Here is a 12,108-nt window from a genome sequence, read left to right on the forward strand (position 1 = left end):
TCACTTCAAATGATCTATGTGATGGAGTTAATGCAATTGAGATTAGAATATACCTAATTGGTGGACAGTTGCCAATATCGATTATGAAGTATCAGTTTATCACTGGGTCTTCTACCTGGATCGATTTACCAATTAAATCCCCATTGAATGCCCCCACTGAATCCCAATTCAATACCAATTGGTAATTTGGAGTAGCCTACATGGAAAGTGAAATAATGGGTACATATTGGAACCAATTGGCAAATGGTCCCGATTGGCACCGATTGGCAATTCGTCCCTATTAAAACCAATTGCCAGTAGGTTTCAATGGGGACCATGCAATTGCCAATTAGTTTCATTAGGTACCCATTGTTTCACTTTCCATGTACTCCAAATTGCCAATTGGTATTCAATTTGGATTCAATGGGGACATTCAATGGGTATTTAATTGAATTTTCGTCTTGGTTATCATTCCAGGTATCTACAATAAGAAGATCTCGGCATCATTGACTGTTGAGCGATGTCGCGAAAAGTTGGAGAATAAGTACCGAAAACAATTGTGCAAAATTCAATTGAAACCGTGGGATCAAAGCAGTTATGCTGAGCTTGAAGATATGCACACGGCTGTTACAATGGTGAAGAAGGACGCTAACGGACAAGACACGAAAAAGAAGGAAATACTCAAGGGTTCTGAAATATTTTCAACGAAAGTAAACGGAGAACTGCCAGCTCGAATCCTCATTTCGGCCCCCGCTGGGAGGGGGAAGACCACGGCTGTCGCTAAGATGGCTCACGATTGGGTTCACAGAAAAAAGGGGTCAGCCTTAGAAGACCTGCCACTTCTGTTTGTTGTGAAATTCCGAAACACAAATCGGCTTACATCGATCGGAGAAGCTATACAAACCCAGCTTTTGAGTGATGTTGATGATCTCACACCAGAGGGTCTGGAGAGTTTCATTAGACAGAATCAGAGCATCTGTCACATCATACTAGACGGCCTAGATGAGTATGCCGGTATCTCTTCTTTAGAACGAAGCTCGGAGAGCAATATTTTCAGTGTCATCCGCTGGGAGGAATTTCCTGAGTGCCGAGTCCTTGTAACAACACGCCCTCACCTAGAAAACATCTTCAATCAAGATGAACTTCCAAGGGTATACACAAAGATGTGGATAGAAGGATTCTCACGAGATAGCTCACGTGAGTACATCGACAAGTTCTTTGCTTCGACTTCGAATAATTATAGCAGACATGGTCATGGTCTAAAGGTTTACCTTGATGAACAACCGCTCATTAATGAACTTGTTAAAACACCTCTATTTTGTCTCATGGTCTGTCATTTATGGAGCGAAGGGCTTTTAAACACTGAAATTGCAACTCAAACAGAATTATTAGACAGCGTGAATGTTTTTTTGATGCACCATGCAAACGTCCGATCAAAGTCAACGGTAAAAATCACACGCAAAAAGTTGAGGAAAACCATTTGTCAATTAGGCAAAGTGGCCCTTAATGGTTTGCTCGACAATGCTAAAAAACTAGTCTTCACGCCTGATGATTTCCGTAAACTTCCCGCAATCCTTGAAAGAGCATGTGAGCTTGGGATAGTATCCAAGACGACTGTTTCATTAACACGCCTTCCCCAGTCCAACGAGACCACTTCCACTACTATTGAGTTTTATCACAAACTCGCACAAGAACACTCGGCTGGGAAATTTCTCGCTGATCAAACAAACCACTTTCTGCTGCGCTTGAAGTTATCTAAGTTAGACAGAGTACTGCTCAAGATCAAAGCAAACATCGGCGACTATGAGAATCTCATCCGATTTGCTGCTGGTACGGACAACAACCTATGTATACGAATAATGGAGAAGGTCCTTGCAAACAGCTTTGTGGATGAGAGCGAGCGATATCGCATTCTCCTTGACTGCTCATCAGAGACCAAGGGTACCGAAGGAAATGTGTCTTCGTTGGTTCAAAGATGTGTGAATGCACAATGTATTGTTCTAAGGGCACCGACTGTCTACACCGTCGTTGGGATGCAAAATCTTCCAAAGCAACTAAAACGTGAGGTATGTACATATTTTTTTTTTTTTTTTAGCAGATGTTTCTGCATTTATTGATAAATAAACATTCAAATAACAATAATAGTATATAATATAATTGATTTACATAAATACACACATAAAAATGCATAATTGAAAGCTTGAAAGTATGGAGTTAAGTACATGTACAACTAATCAAGATAAATGCAGAGGCCAACTATCATAAGCAAGAATGCTTGAGTCGATAGCAGCCGATAACAATAGTTATTTCAGAAAGACTGTATAAAATGTTAATTTCTTTGCCATAACCGGGACCATAACTTAAAATCAAAAGATCAATATATTTGTTTGTTGCTTTCATTTATTATATATTTATAATTACTGACATCGGAGAAAATAAAGTTGTTTAAAAATCACTGATGAATGTAACAAAGTAGGGGAAAAGATTTTCCATTTGTTACTAAATATTTTAAGACAAAATAAGACCGCTGTCTCGATTGTCCTAATATTTACTACAAAAAGCAAGAGATCATCGAATTAACGTTATTTTCTTCTTTATTCAATATGTCTTTAATTCTCTCCTTTTTCAACTCTCTCTCTCTAAACGCCAGGTAAAGACAGTAAAGTTCAAGGGGTGTACTTTAACAACCGACGTGACGAGTGGACTATGGTCCTGCCTCCAATCATTTTCGATGCTACATACTCTCACCATCTCAGACTCCTCTCTCAGTTTTCCTACATCTCCTCCGGAGCTTCCATCATTTACAAAGTTATCCGGCGAGAGAGTGAATTCACTCTGCTACGAAGGTGTGCTCTTATCGGTACCTGATGTGAGAGATATTGATGTATTTATCGATGCTGCAGAGACGAGCAACACCTTTCAGATTACCGCTGCCTCCAGGACTATGGGTCAGGCCAGGGCTAGGGATGAACAGTTATTCGTTCATATCAAACTACACGCATGGCCAGCACTCACCACGGACAGGAAGATTGATTCAGGAGATTCAATTGGAGGGCTAAGTCTTCTATTTGAAGACCAATCCAAAAAACAACAGCGGCTGCATGTGTCCGGGATGAAGGGGAGAGACGAAGAAGCCTTGGTTGACATGTTTGTCAAGACTAAACAACTAACGTACTTAAATTCGGAGTAAGTAGATGTAGATGTAGATGTAGATCTTAGTTTATGGACAGATCTTTGTGTCATGATTGTAGCTGTTTAAGACGACATGAACACAGATTAATATATTAGCATTTTATTATTTGGATATTCTTACTATTATTGATATCGGCATTATCATGATTACATTTCTTATTATCATTACCATTATTATAACAAGAAAATTATCATTACTGCTATAGTTAATACTATTTTCATTTACCTATGTAAAGAGTGGATGTACAATTCACTTGTTTTCTTTATTCATAATATTATTTCCCAAGACTTGCTTGAATCACGTTCTGGCCCTCATTCCTTTTACAACATTTTATGTAGGAGTCGAGGTGGTTCTCTAAAGAAAACGCAAGCCATCCATGTGAGTATACTTTTGTTATACGTGTACATGCATTTCGCTTTGAATTATTGAATAAAGGTGTATCCTCTGAATGGAACTATTAAAGGAAATTGCAACATAGTTGCATTGCTTTTTTATGAAAGAATTCATTCAAGCCTTGTATTATCAGCTTCACTAATATGGATGGAATTCTATAATTATATTTCCACGCGTTAAGTCTCAATATCACAATCGATGCATAAACACGAGACAAGTTCGTCTGATTTCATTTCATTTCAGAATACTAGGCTTCAGATACAGCACTGCCAGCTATCTACTGAGATGACCGAGAAGTTGTGGTCTTGTCTCGGATCCTTCACCTCACTGAAACAGCTCAGCATCTCAGGCTCCTCTCTCAGTTTCCCGCCATCTCCTCCAGAGCTTCCATTCGTCACAAAACTATCAGCCGAGAGAATGACGTCACAAGGTTACGAAGGAGTGCTCTCATTGATACCTGGTGTGAGAGAGATCGATGTCTCAATCGATGCTGTAGAGACGAGCAACACTTTGCAGATCACCTCCACTTCCAGGCCTATGGGTCAGACCAGGCCTAGGGATGAAGAGTTCTTTGTTCATATCAAACTACACGCCTGGCCAGTACTCACCACCGACAGAAAGATTGATTCAGGAGAGTCAATTGGAGGGCTTAGTCTTCTATTTGAGGACCAAACCAAAAACCGACAGCGGCTGCATGTGTCCGGGATGAAGGGGAGAGACGAAGAAACCTTGGTTGGCATGTTTGTCAAGACTAAACAACTAACGTACTTGAATTCGGAGTAAGTAGATGTAGATCTAGATCTTAGTTTATGTACAGATCTCTGTGTTCATGTAGCTTGTTAAGACGACATGAACACAAAATGATATATTACCATTTTATTTTTTGGATATTCCTATTATTATTGATATCATTATCATGATTATATTTGTTTCTTATCATTACTACTATTATAACATGATTATTGTCATTACTAATAGTATAGCTGTTTCATTTGCCTCTGTGAAGAGGGGATGTACAATTCACTTGCTTTCTTTATTAAGAATATCATTTCCCAAGACTTTCTTGAAACACGTTCTGTACCTCATTCTTTTTTAAACATTCTATGTAAGAGTGAAGGTGGTTCTCTAAACGAAAAGTACGCCGTCCAGGTGAGTATACTTTTGTTATACGTGCACATGCATTTCGCTATGAATTATTGAAGAAAAGGATATCCTCTGAATAGAACTATTAAAGTAAATTGCAACACAGTTGCATTTTTTAAAAATAATATAATTCAATCAAGCTTTGTATTGTCAGCATTACTGATATGGAATTCTATTATCTCCACGATTTTTGGTCTCAATACCTTAATCGATGCATATACACGTGACACGTTCGTCCGTTTGCATTTCATTGCAGAATACTAGGTTTCAGATACAGCACTGCCAGCTATCTAAGGAGATGACCGAGAAGTTGTGGTCCTGCCTCAGATCCTTCACCTCACTGAACCATCTCACCATCTCAGACTCCTCTCTCAGTTTCCCTCCATCTCCTCCTGAGCTTCTATCTGCCACAGAGCTATCAGCTAAGAGAGTGACGTCACATAGCTACGAAGGTCTGCTTTCATCGTTGCCTGGCCTGAGAGATATCGATGTCTCTATCGATGTTGCAGAGACGAGCAACCCTCATCAGATCACCACCACCACATCCAGACCTAGTATGAGTCTGACTAGGGCTAGGGATGAACAGTTCTTAGTTCATATCAGACTACACGCCTGGACAGATCTCACCACAGACAGGAAGAGTGAATCAGGAGAGACAATTGGAGGGCTTAGTCTTCTAATTGAAGACAAGACCAAAGACAAACATAGGCTGCATGTGTCCGGAGCGAGGGACAGAGACGAAGAAGCCTTGGTTGACCTGTTTGTCAAGACTAAGCAACTAACGTACTTGAATACGGGGTAAGTAGATCTAGATCTTAATTCATGTACAGATCTTTGTTTTAATGACGACATGGACTCAAAATGATATTTTATAATATATAACTATTGATGTTATTATTATTATAGATAGCATAATTGTTATGGCTAAATGATTATCATATTTTTGTTGTTATTGTTAGTATTATTGTTTCCATAATCGTATTTTTTTTACCTCTGTGCAGATCAAAGGGCACGAACGGTTCTCTTAATTTCTTTATTAATTTAATATATTATTTCCCCAAAATCAATATCATGACATTCTCAAATAACCTCAATTCCTTTTTTTTTCAAATAGCGTATTTAGGAATGGAGATGGTTCTCGAAACGACAGAATCGCCGTCCAAGTGAGTAGAATTTTGCATTACTGGTGCTAGGCAGAAATAACCGTCTGGTATCAGTGGTATTGGTCATGATTTAATACAACTGACATTTGTCAGCCTGTATAGAGTGGTGAAGTGTGACGTCATAAACAAAATATATTTTTCGAATTTCTCAATTTTTTCTTCATTTTCCGAAAGAACATCAAAAATAATGTCCAAGTGTCGAAAACCAATTGAATATGTTAAGTATTGGCTGATATATGACCATCTGAATAAATATATGTCCTATAGGACCTCTGTGTTATTTGCTCTGGCTCCTAATGGTATTCTATAGAGGCGCTCAGAGGAGCCGGATGTAATCTCAGCGGAACAACTGTCGATATCAGAGACTGAAGATTTCGGTCTATACCGGTGCATGCCTTTCGCTTATAAATATTTGGCAAGTTCATATCCTCTGCCTAGAAAGAAACCGCAACAAAATAGCATTGCATGTTTTTAGGAGATATTGTGCATTTAAGCCTATTTACTTTCAACTTCACTGATGTGAAATCTCCCCATATTTAGTGTTAAATATTTATCTCGAAGCCTATGGAAGTGACAAGTCCGTCTGTTTGTATTTCATTACAGAATACTAGGCTTGCGATACAGCAGTGCGAGCTATCTACTGAGATGACCGACAAGTTGTGGTCCTGTCTCAGATCCTTTACCTCACTGAACCATCTCACCATCTCAGACTCCTCTCTCAGTTACTCTCCATCTCCTCCAGAGCTTCCATCCGTCACATCAGCCGAGAGCGTGACGTCACAAAGCTATGCAGGTCTGCTTTCATCGCTTCCTGGCCTGAGACGTATCGATATCACTATCGATGATGCAGAGAGAGACATACCTCAGATCACGGCTTGTCTCCGTCGGACCGGAGGACAGCAGCTCACACACATCGAGCTTACAGCACCAGACTCACTCCCACCAGAGAAGAAGTGTGTATCAAGTGAGACGATGACAGGACTGGGTCTTCTGATAAGAGAACAAACCAAGAACCTACAATGGCTCTGTCTGTCTAGAGTGAAGGGAACAGACAAAGAAGACTTGGTTGAACTCGTCGAGTCTTGCAAACATGTGAAGACGATAAATCATCTAATGTGAGTTTATTGTACAAACCTTTAGTCGGTGAATAATATTAAAAATCATAATGTTGGTAGCCCCAGTAATAATGATGATTGATAACAATAATGATAACATTAATAATTAATAGTTATAATACCTGTAATAACCACTGATGATAACCTGATTGTATTGCTAACAGTATCAAACGTCTTGAACTTTAGATGGTGTTTTTGCTTTAGTTTACAATGGGCAATTTACACCTAGCCTCAAACATAGGGCGCTTAATTTGTATTTGTTGGCATTTATTTAAATATATCTGTTTGATAGGATGTTTACTATTGATTTGATAACTTCGTTCTTGGTTTGAAGAAAAGATTGAGAGTCTATCCGCTGGAACGTAGCAAATTCGCAGAACTCTTCTTCATGGCATTGTATACATGTAGATGAGTCGTGAATTTCTCAAAGCTAGCAAAGGATCTGGATGCCATTATGTTTTATGTGTATCATTTGCACGAACAAATGCGCCGGACATGTACCCAAATAACTTCTTAACGTTCATCTTGCTGTCTTGCATGAGTTCAGCTGTTTTTCTTCCTGTTCATCATATAAGGCCCTACTCTTTTTCTGATTTATTTCAACGACCTTCTAAATTGCTCAAGAATTTGTAATGATTGTTTGAAGGTGAAAAACCTTGTCTTGATTTAGTACAAATAACTGAGAATCTCACATTTAATCAATGGTGTGTTGTCAATAATATAATTATCAACATTAAAGGTAAAGTTGAGTTCTGGTCATGCGATTGCAGTGTGAAAGTAACGTTGTGGAATAGATCAGAAAGGTTGATCATCTAGCATATAAGTATTGGTGTGTACTGCAAGGTTCTTGAATCATCAAAATGATAATAAATTTGGCCCAGTCTTGGTAAAGTTACAAGCACTGTACATAGAAAGGTTGATATGGGACTACACGAACATGTGGCATAAAAATCCGTTCCGATCTCCATGATGTTACATGCCATATGTAAAATATTAAGGCATTTGAAGAGCCATGCTTTTCAGTAAACATTTATTCTCTGATGTTCTTCCACACTTGCATAATACAATAATAACGCTCACAAATTATTGTTTACCTCTTCCCAGAACTCAACCTTCTCTTTAAGAAAAAATAGCTTTATGAGTATGAAGCCAAAACGCATGTCTGTTAATGTCGACGGGTCAGTCTATATAAACGATAATTTTAAGAAAGAAGTAGGCCTATATGTTGCTTCGTTCGTTGGGATTCATATTAATGTATGCATTTCCTCTGCATAGAAGTTGGAAATATGTACGGAGTGCGACATTTTGTTCTTATCAGGTTATTTCTGTTACTACATCATTCATTTATCAAAACATAAAGGCGTATATCACATAGTCTTTGAGTGTATGAATGCACATTTTGTTGGAAGCGTAAATCATGTGTTATGCAAACACATCCCGAATTTCCATTTATCTTTGTGTACGGAATTTAAACTTCATTTATTATGTTGCAGGCTTCTCGGCTGTGGTACAAACGCACACGGTAGACTAAGAAGCCGCATCACTGGTCTTAACAAGTCAGAGAAGTCACTCAGGGTGATTGCCTTGCATGTAAGTTACCTTCTATTAAAGTATATCGATTGCTACATGAATGCAAGGGTTTCTAGGACAATTGATCCCCCCCCCCGGACAAATACCCCCCGAAAAAAATAAATTATCAGGTGAAGTTCCCCTGTAATGAAATAGCTGTTTGTAGAAATATAGTGGCATCACTTGTATTGTTATATTATATTGAATGAAGGTGCTGCATGTACATGTAAACTACAAGATTATAAAATAATGCTTCCGATGACCCAACATTAACAAAAGATTTGAAATAAATTGAAATTAACATTAAAAGAAACCGTGAATGACCGGTAAGTTCGGAGCCATCCACCAACCCACTGCTCCGGCGTATATTGAAATAGAGAGGGGTAAAATTTTTGCCCCCCCCCCTCCCCCCCCCCCCAAAAAAAAAGCAGTAAAGGAGTAAAGATTCTTTGAAATTTTAACCCAAAAGAACATAACAATAATGAAAACCTGAATAAAATGACGTATACAATTCCATAAAAAAAGGAAATTTAACAGGATTTTAATTTCCTAACCATTGCGCATGCTACCTATATTTATCAATAGAGGTTTTTATAATAGCGATACGCGCATATCGTGGACATATGGTGAGAGAATGGGAAAGCATGTCTGTTTTTTGTTAAAGGGGTAGGAAGCTCATGAGCCCCTGAATGCTACCGTACGGATGGGGGGGGGGGGGGGGGGTTATTCGATACCAGTGATTTACAAATGTTTCTGAAATGACATGATTTTCCAGTATTTTTTCTCAATCTTTTTGTAAGTCATACCTTAATATGCGTTTGTTGGAAAATTAGAAATTCCCAAATTTACAGACGGGCGAAAAATATGCTTAGTTAGAAGCCTTTATGTCAGGGTCTGCAGAAAGAAAGAGAGAGAAAAGAAATAAGTGACCTGCTGATGTCACAAATGAGGTATCCAAATTATGCTCATCTGACCGTAATTAAATGCCTAAAAACCCAAGGCTTACGGGGGCTCGGCCCCCGGACCCCACCAAGGACCCTAAGGCGGTCTCCTGGATGCTCATCTGACCGTTATTAAATACCTAAAACCCCCGAGCTTCCGGGGGCTCTGCCCACTGGACCCCACCAAGGGCCCTAAGGCGGTCCCCTGTATATTCATCTGACCGTAATTAAATACCTAAAAACCCCAAGCTTCCGTGGGCTCTGCCCCCTGGACTCCACCAAGGGCCCTAAGGCGGGGCCCTGGATGCTCATCTGACCGTTATTAAAAACCTAAAACAAAAGAGCTTAATGGGTCCTCGCCCCTGAACCCCACCAAGGGCATTAAGGCGGTCCCCTGTATGCTCATCTGACCGTTATTAAATACCTAAAGACCCCGAGCTTCCGGGGGATCTGCTGCCTGGACTTTCAGCCAATTAGTCGCCTGCAAGTGTCACAAATAGGGTATCTAAAAATGCTTAGTCTCAGGCCCTGGAACCCACACCAAATAATGCTCTACCTGATCGTTAATAATCCACTTTAAGAAACGTTGAGCGAGGCCTGCATGTAACGTATAAGAGTGGTGGTGATGCAAATTTTTCTTCTGACCCCCTCCCCCTTCCAAACGTTTTTGCCTGTTATGTCACTGCCTATGGAAGGTGAGCCCCCCGGAATGTTTGCCCCCCCCCCCCCCCCAATTCAAAACTGCGTCCGGCGCGCCTGATCCACGTCATCATCTTATTAACAATATTTGTGGACCTGATAAGTACATATTAAACTCATAAATAACATAATCAACAAATGTAATGTGGTTTGGTGAAGTGGAGATAAAACGTATGTAAATGGTCTTCACACTTATTGTGCGCCCTTTTCAGCGCGTTTGAGAAAGGTCTGTTTGTATTATGGATGTCACTCACTTATGTGATAACAAAGATTGTGTATTCATGGATGTATTTAGAATGTGAATTTTAAAATCGCATCGAATAAACGGGCGGCTGCTAGTCGTCGGGCAAGCAATAACTAATTATATTTTACAGTGTAGAAGTGTGTTTAATGTGTTTAGTATGTACGTACATTTCTAGCTCTTGCATAAGGATTGATGAAGTGAATGGATTAGGAAAATGTTGAAGAAGTTGTACAAAAGACCATCCGTTAATTGAGGGGGAGGGGGAAGGGATCCTCCTAAAGGACAGGTATAACCCTAATGTAATATAATAGTATGCCTTTATTTTTAACCTGTGAATTCTAACTAAATACGTAATATAACTTAATATACCAAGGTTCCTTCCTTTAAATTGTACCCATTTCCAATATCTATTGTTTATCATATGGCTAACATATCAAATCACTTTATAATTACAGGATAATGGTCAACTCTTCGTTGAGAAATGCCAGCTATCTACCGAGATGACCGATAAGTTGTGGTCCTGTCTCAGATCCTTCACCTCACTGAACCATCTCACCATCTCAGACTCCTCTCTCAGTTTCCCTCCATCTCCTCCTGAGCTTCCATCCGTCACAAAGCTATTATCTGAGAGTATGACGTCTAAAAGCTATGGAGGTCTGCTCTCATCGCTTCCTGGCTTGAGAGATATCGATATCACTATCGATGATGCAGAGAGAGACATACCTCAGATCACGGCTGGTCTTCGTCGGACCGGAGGACAGCAGCTCACACACATCAAGCTTACGGCACCGTGCTCACTCCCATCAGAGAAGAACATTGTATCGAGAGAGACGATGAGAGGACTCGGTCATCTGATTAGAAAACGAACCAAATGCCTACAGTGGCTTTGTCTGTCCAGAGTGAAGGGCACAGACGAGAAAGACTTGGTTGAATTCGTCGAGTGTTGCAAACATGTGAAGACGATGAATCATGTATTGTGAGTTTATTGTACATATCTTTAGTCAGTCAATAACATTATTACTAACTAGACATGTAATACTTGTTTGGAACAAGTACAGGTGGACAGTTCCAACTTATTTGAGACAAAATGGAGCAAAAATAAGCGAGATACTGTTTAGAAAAAATGTTAAATAGATTCATGATGTGATCAAAGTTCACCCCCCTCCCCCTTCCGCCAACCTTATAATGACATCGTAGATGAAGTGAATTTCTAAAATCCAGCAAGAGGTCTGAATGCCGTTATGTTTAATATGTGTATCGGTTTCACTAAGAAAATCGGCCGGAAATATACCAAAACTAATTTTTAACGATCATCTTGTTTTCTTTCATGTTTTTTCAGCTTATTTATTTTGTTTCTGTTCATTATATATTAAGGCCCTATTTTTTTCTGATCTATATGACCCCCTAAATTTCTCAATAATTGATTGTTTGCAGCTGAATAGACCATTATTTTTAACCGCGAAAATCTTGTTTGGATTTTGTAGTAGTAACTGAGAAAATCTCATTAAATCAGTGAATTGATGCCAATAATACAATTGTCAACATTATGAAAAAAATAACATTATTAGTATGAAGCCGAAACGCATGTCTTTTTATGTAGAAGGGTAAGTCTATATGAACGAACATAATAAGAAATGCATTTAGCTTCGTTCGTTGGGGTTCGTATTCA

At 39.2% G+C, this 12,108-nt stretch overlaps 3 protein-coding genes across 3 annotated transcripts; all 3 read left to right on the forward strand.

The window, feature by feature from the left end:
• Positions 1–590: 590 nt before the first annotated feature.
• Positions 591–3,012, forward strand: LOC115927731. The gene is made up of 3 exons (XM_030993957.1): positions 591–2,045; positions 2,630–2,952; positions 2,988–3,012. Exons 1-3 carry the CDS (start codon positions 594–596, stop codon positions 3,010–3,012), a joined length of 1,800 nt encoding a protein of 599 aa, XP_030849817.1. The 5' UTR covers positions 591–593.
• A 61-nt stretch (positions 3,013–3,073) lies between these two features.
• LOC115927126 lies at positions 3,074–5,931 on the forward strand. The gene is made up of 4 exons (XM_030992597.1): positions 3,074–3,165; positions 3,511–3,550; positions 4,965–5,506; positions 5,823–5,931. Exons 1-4 carry the CDS (start codon positions 3,092–3,094, stop codon positions 5,899–5,901), a joined length of 735 nt encoding a protein of 244 aa, XP_030848457.1. The 5' UTR covers positions 3,074–3,091; the 3' UTR covers positions 5,902–5,931.
• A 585-nt stretch (positions 5,932–6,516) lies between these two features.
• On the forward strand, positions 6,517–11,881 carry LOC100888566. Its single transcript, XM_030993958.1, has 4 exons — positions 6,517–6,986; positions 8,480–8,576; positions 10,895–11,069; positions 11,874–11,881. The coding sequence occupies exons 1-4, from the start codon at positions 6,517–6,519 to the stop codon at positions 11,879–11,881; spliced, it is 750 nt and encodes a 249-aa protein (XP_030849818.1).
• Positions 11,882–12,108: the final 227 nt, after the last annotated feature.

Source organism: Strongylocentrotus purpuratus, unplaced genomic scaffold (assembly GCF_000002235.5).
Source record: "Strongylocentrotus purpuratus isolate Spur 01 unplaced genomic scaffold, Spur_5.0 spur5_scaffold_20, whole genome shotgun sequence".
In the NCBI taxonomy this organism is placed as follows: Eukaryota; Metazoa; Echinodermata; class Echinoidea; order Camarodonta; family Strongylocentrotidae; genus Strongylocentrotus; species Strongylocentrotus purpuratus.

What these genes read in the sequence shown, in the direction of transcription:
- LOC115927126 (XM_030992597.1), top strand. Translation starts at nt 3,092, where the DNA reads ATGAAGGGGAGAGACGAAGAAGCCTTGGTTGACATGTTTGTCAAGACT. An exon ending in CTAACGTACTTAAATTCGGA is followed by an intron (nt 3,166 to 3,510) that starts GTAAGTAGATGT and finishes CATTTTATGTAG; the next exon opens with GAGTCGAGGTGGTTCTCTAA. An exon ending in AGAAAACGCAAGCCATCCAT is followed by an intron (nt 3,551 to 4,964) that starts GTGAGTATACTT and finishes ATTTCATTGCAG; the next exon opens with AATACTAGGTTTCAGATACA.
- LOC100888566 (XM_030993958.1), top strand. Translation starts at nt 6,517, where the DNA reads ATGACCGACAAGTTGTGGTCCTGTCTCAGATCCTTTACCTCACTGAAC. An exon ending in AAGACGATAAATCATCTAAT is followed by an intron (nt 6,987 to 8,479) that starts GTGAGTTTATTG and finishes ATTATGTTGCAG; the next exon opens with GCTTCTCGGCTGTGGTACAA. An exon ending in TCAGGGTGATTGCCTTGCAT is followed by an intron (nt 8,577 to 10,894) that starts GTAAGTTACCTT and finishes TTATAATTACAG; the next exon opens with GATAATGGTCAACTCTTCGT.
- LOC115927731 (XM_030993957.1), top strand. Translation starts at nt 594, where the DNA reads ATGCACACGGCTGTTACAATGGTGAAGAAGGACGCTAACGGACAAGAC. An exon ending in CAAAGCAACTAAAACGTGAG is followed by an intron (nt 2,046 to 2,629) that starts GTATGTACATAT and finishes TCTAAACGCCAG; the next exon opens with GTAAAGACAGTAAAGTTCAA. An exon ending in GCCAGGGCTAGGGATGAACA is followed by an intron (nt 2,953 to 2,987) that starts GTTATTCGTTCA and finishes ACGCATGGCCAG; the next exon opens with CACTCACCACGGACAGGAAG.